The sequence below is a fragment of the Pteropus vampyrus genome, unplaced genomic scaffold, assembly GCF_000151845.1.
Source record: "Pteropus vampyrus isolate Shadow unplaced genomic scaffold, Pvam_2.0 Scaffold111, whole genome shotgun sequence".
Taxonomy (NCBI): Eukaryota; Metazoa; Chordata; class Mammalia; order Chiroptera; family Pteropodidae; genus Pteropus; species Pteropus vampyrus.
Window position 1 is genome coordinate 2,264,311 of NW_011888892.1, and position 3,338 is coordinate 2,267,648.

The window sequence follows — 3,338 nt, forward strand, 5'->3', positions numbered from 1 at the left end:
AGAGCTACATGGTGACACCTGTGATTGTAAGCTCATGACTGCCTCCTGGTTATTTTTATAGCTGCCCTGTATCTATTTTATATTATTCCCAGGTGTGGGGGTGCAGGAAGCATGGCCTAGACCACCAAACCCCTGTCTTGGCGTGGTCTAAAAAGCATGGCTTGATGTAGCTGCCCCACACAGTTTGGGGGAGAGATGGGCATGGCTGTGTCACACTCACCTGAGAGGCACCAGGCGGAGCCCAGACGCCTGCTGTTCTGGGGTCCTGGCCAAGGCACTGGCGAGCCGGGTCGTCTTGCTCAGAGGGTTGGCAGGCAGAGGCTTCTGAGGAGGGTCTGGCTTACGAGTTCCCTGCAATGAACCACGAGATTACGCATGATCAACCGGCTCCATGAACTGACACTGACCTCAGGAGCCATCAGAAGCCCCTGAAAAGTGGGACGTGGAGAACAGTAAGCTGCTCTGTGGCACAGCTCTTATTTCCTGACTCAACTTTCTGAGTACAGAGCTCTCACTGCCCAGGGGGAGGTGGCGGTGGTGGGCGACAGGGTTGACCATTGTTGATCATCTTCCTGCCAAAATTTTCTCTAACATTTGAAAGATTTATCCAGGGCATCATGAAGTGCCAGACACTCAAATGTGGGTCTTCAGATGCCATGTCATTCCCCGGCCTTGGGAGCACAGCTGGTCGATGCTGGCATTTCTGGGTCAATGCTGCCCAGAGGAAACAAACTTGGGCTTCTTTTCAATTTGTAAAGGCCTAAGATGAGGAGTTAGTGAAAATCTTTTTAAACATCACATTCATTTCTTCTGATTTCCCAGAATCTGTATCAGAACTCGTTCAAGTGTGGATCAGCCAACAAGGATGGTCACCACCCACCAGCATAGGGTCGGCGTGCCAGGCACAGGTCCAGATAGCTCAGTGCGATGCTCCGACCGACGCCCCTCTACCAAAATGCTTTCTCATCGCTGGTTCACAGAATCACAGACTCACCTGGCAAAGGATGCCCGGAAGGAAAACCCGAGGCACAGCAGTCAGAGGGAAGGTGTGACTCTGACCAGAGACCAGCTAGGTAGCCAGCAGTAGAAAAGCATGAAGGGCAAACTTGAACTTGGGAGTGTTTCTACTTTGAGTTTTACCCAAGACCAATGCTTCGGGACTCGTGCAAGTCACCCGACCGCTCTGACCCCTCTGACCCCTCCATCTCTCCCTCCGTAAATAGAAAACGAGGCCTACCTGACAGCAGCGTCATGCAGACTAAATAAAATAATGCACAGGAAGCTCCCAGAACGCAGATAGCAATTCTTAACAACATCAGCATTCCCTCGCGTCACAAATTATAGCATGCTTAATGAAAATATGAGAAAAATGACAGCAGCAGCATAACAGTAAAACCACAAGTCCCTTGTTATCGTGGGGCCCCTCCCCGGACACCCGTGGGAGGGGGTTCTCTGGGGACGGGCTGGGAAATCAGGCAGTGTCGACAGGGCTCTGGTCCTTGGGGCCTCACGAATGCACAGAGTCCGCAGGAAGTGGTGTTGGAACCACGGGGGCGACAGGACGCCCTAAGAAGTCACCGATCGGACCCACCGTCGTAGGGGTCCACAGTCCACACACCCAGGAGCACTCATGACGATTTTAAAACACTCGAGTTTCTCACAGCAAGTACCCCCGAAAATCACATTTCCTCGGCAATCGAAGCTCGGTCGAAAGGACGCGACAGGATGATTAGCATTTCACAGACCTTTGTGAAGCAAAGGACGCTACCACAGGAGTTTGTGAACCACGGCCACGTGGCAGGTACGCCACACTGAAACCGTGGGCACAGTGGGCTGAGAAGAGCCACTGAACAAGGGACAGACTAGAAGGTGACACTTCTACGTCACTTCTCATGAAAGGAGATGTTAAAAGGCTGCAGGATATAAAATGGAACGAATTCCTTAACTAGGAAGAGACCATGGAATGATGACTCCAGGAGGATGGGGACTGAAGTCAGCCTGCTGGCACAGTCAGCTCCGCACGCACGCACGTGCTCCTGATTCCCTATAGGGGATCCCAGTGGCACCTCCCCCTGGGGTCGGTGTGAGGCTTAAATGAGATATTACTGTACATTTCTGTACCTAAGCAAAGCCCTCAGCCTGGGGCCTGGCGCACAGTGTCCTGTTACTGATGGAGGAAATTTACCACCTACGAATACTGTGACCCCGCCCACAAACTCTGGGTGATAAACCATGGCAATAAACCAAGCTCCATCCCCTGTAAAGTGGCAGAAAACTACGAGCAAGACCTGAGTGTCAAACGAAAATGAACGTAGGTACCCATAAAACTGAAGGACTTCGAAGGTTAAATAATTCATTACTAAATGATGCTAGTTTTGCTGTTAAGCACGAATAAGTATCTAGTCTTGGCAATAAAGATAAGGTTAGGTTTTTATTGCAACTCTGGAGAAAAAGTGAGACACGCGTTACAGTCTAACCACGATGTACTCGGGTTTACCGTGGAGACGTAGGCGACCGTTAGCTCGGCCCATCACTCACTCGGGTTTGCCTGGGCCGTTCCCAGCTTTCGTCTACGGCCCTGTTTGATTATTAATCATACTCTCTCAGACGTGTCCTGGTTTAGATGATAAATTATTTGGTCACCATAGCGAAAAAAGCCCAAAGAGTCGAGATGTCGATCGCAAGTTCTGACTTTGAACTTGGGGGTCACAGATGCTGCCGAGGTAAGACACCAGCTTCCCGCCGGCCTCGCTGGGACAGCATGGCACAGCGGTGCAGAGGAGGGTGATGACCTCACTTCGCAGATGCGAGACGCGGGGGCGCGCGGCCCGGGAACACCTGGGAAGCAGCAGCGGCTGCACACGGGGGGACAGACTTGCCACACTCCCTCCCGGGCGTCGCTTTGCACGCCGCCTTTGCCAAGTCCGAGCGCAGCCGCACCGTCGTCTGTGGAGAGCTGAGAAATGACCCCAGGCCGGTCGCTCACACCCAGTACACGCGCCTAGGGCTGTTTTCATTTTGAACCAGAAAACGAGGAATTCAGACCCCCCTTCCTCTCCCTGTTCAACTTCTAGATATTGGAGAAAAATCAAGATCTGCCACCAGTCGTCAGAGTTGTCCCGTTTCTCCAGTTTCTGCTCACGTCGGAGCAATAGCCACATAGTTCAAATTTTATGGAGGCCTGGGAACGAAATTTTGAATCCAAATATAGCCCTTTGCCTCGACCTCCATCATAAGGAATTCTCAGTTCTTATCTACTCCGCGAAATAAGCCAGAGTGAATGCATCCTGCTCCCCCAGAGAGACCACGGGGAGACGGGGTGTTCTCCCAGGAAGTGG

At 51.9% G+C, this 3,338-nt stretch overlaps 1 protein-coding gene across 1 annotated transcript in view; it reads right to left on the minus strand.

Moving 5' to 3' along the window:
* Positions 1–3,338, minus strand: part of ADAM12 (ADAM metallopeptidase domain 12) — a 298,271-nt gene that overhangs the window by 8,013 nt on the left and 286,920 nt on the right. The window contains exon 23 of the mRNA XM_023533770.1: positions 221–351. Coding sequence (XP_023389538.1) covers positions 221–351 — 131 coding nt within the window. The remainder of the gene's footprint in view (positions 1–220; positions 352–3,338) is intronic.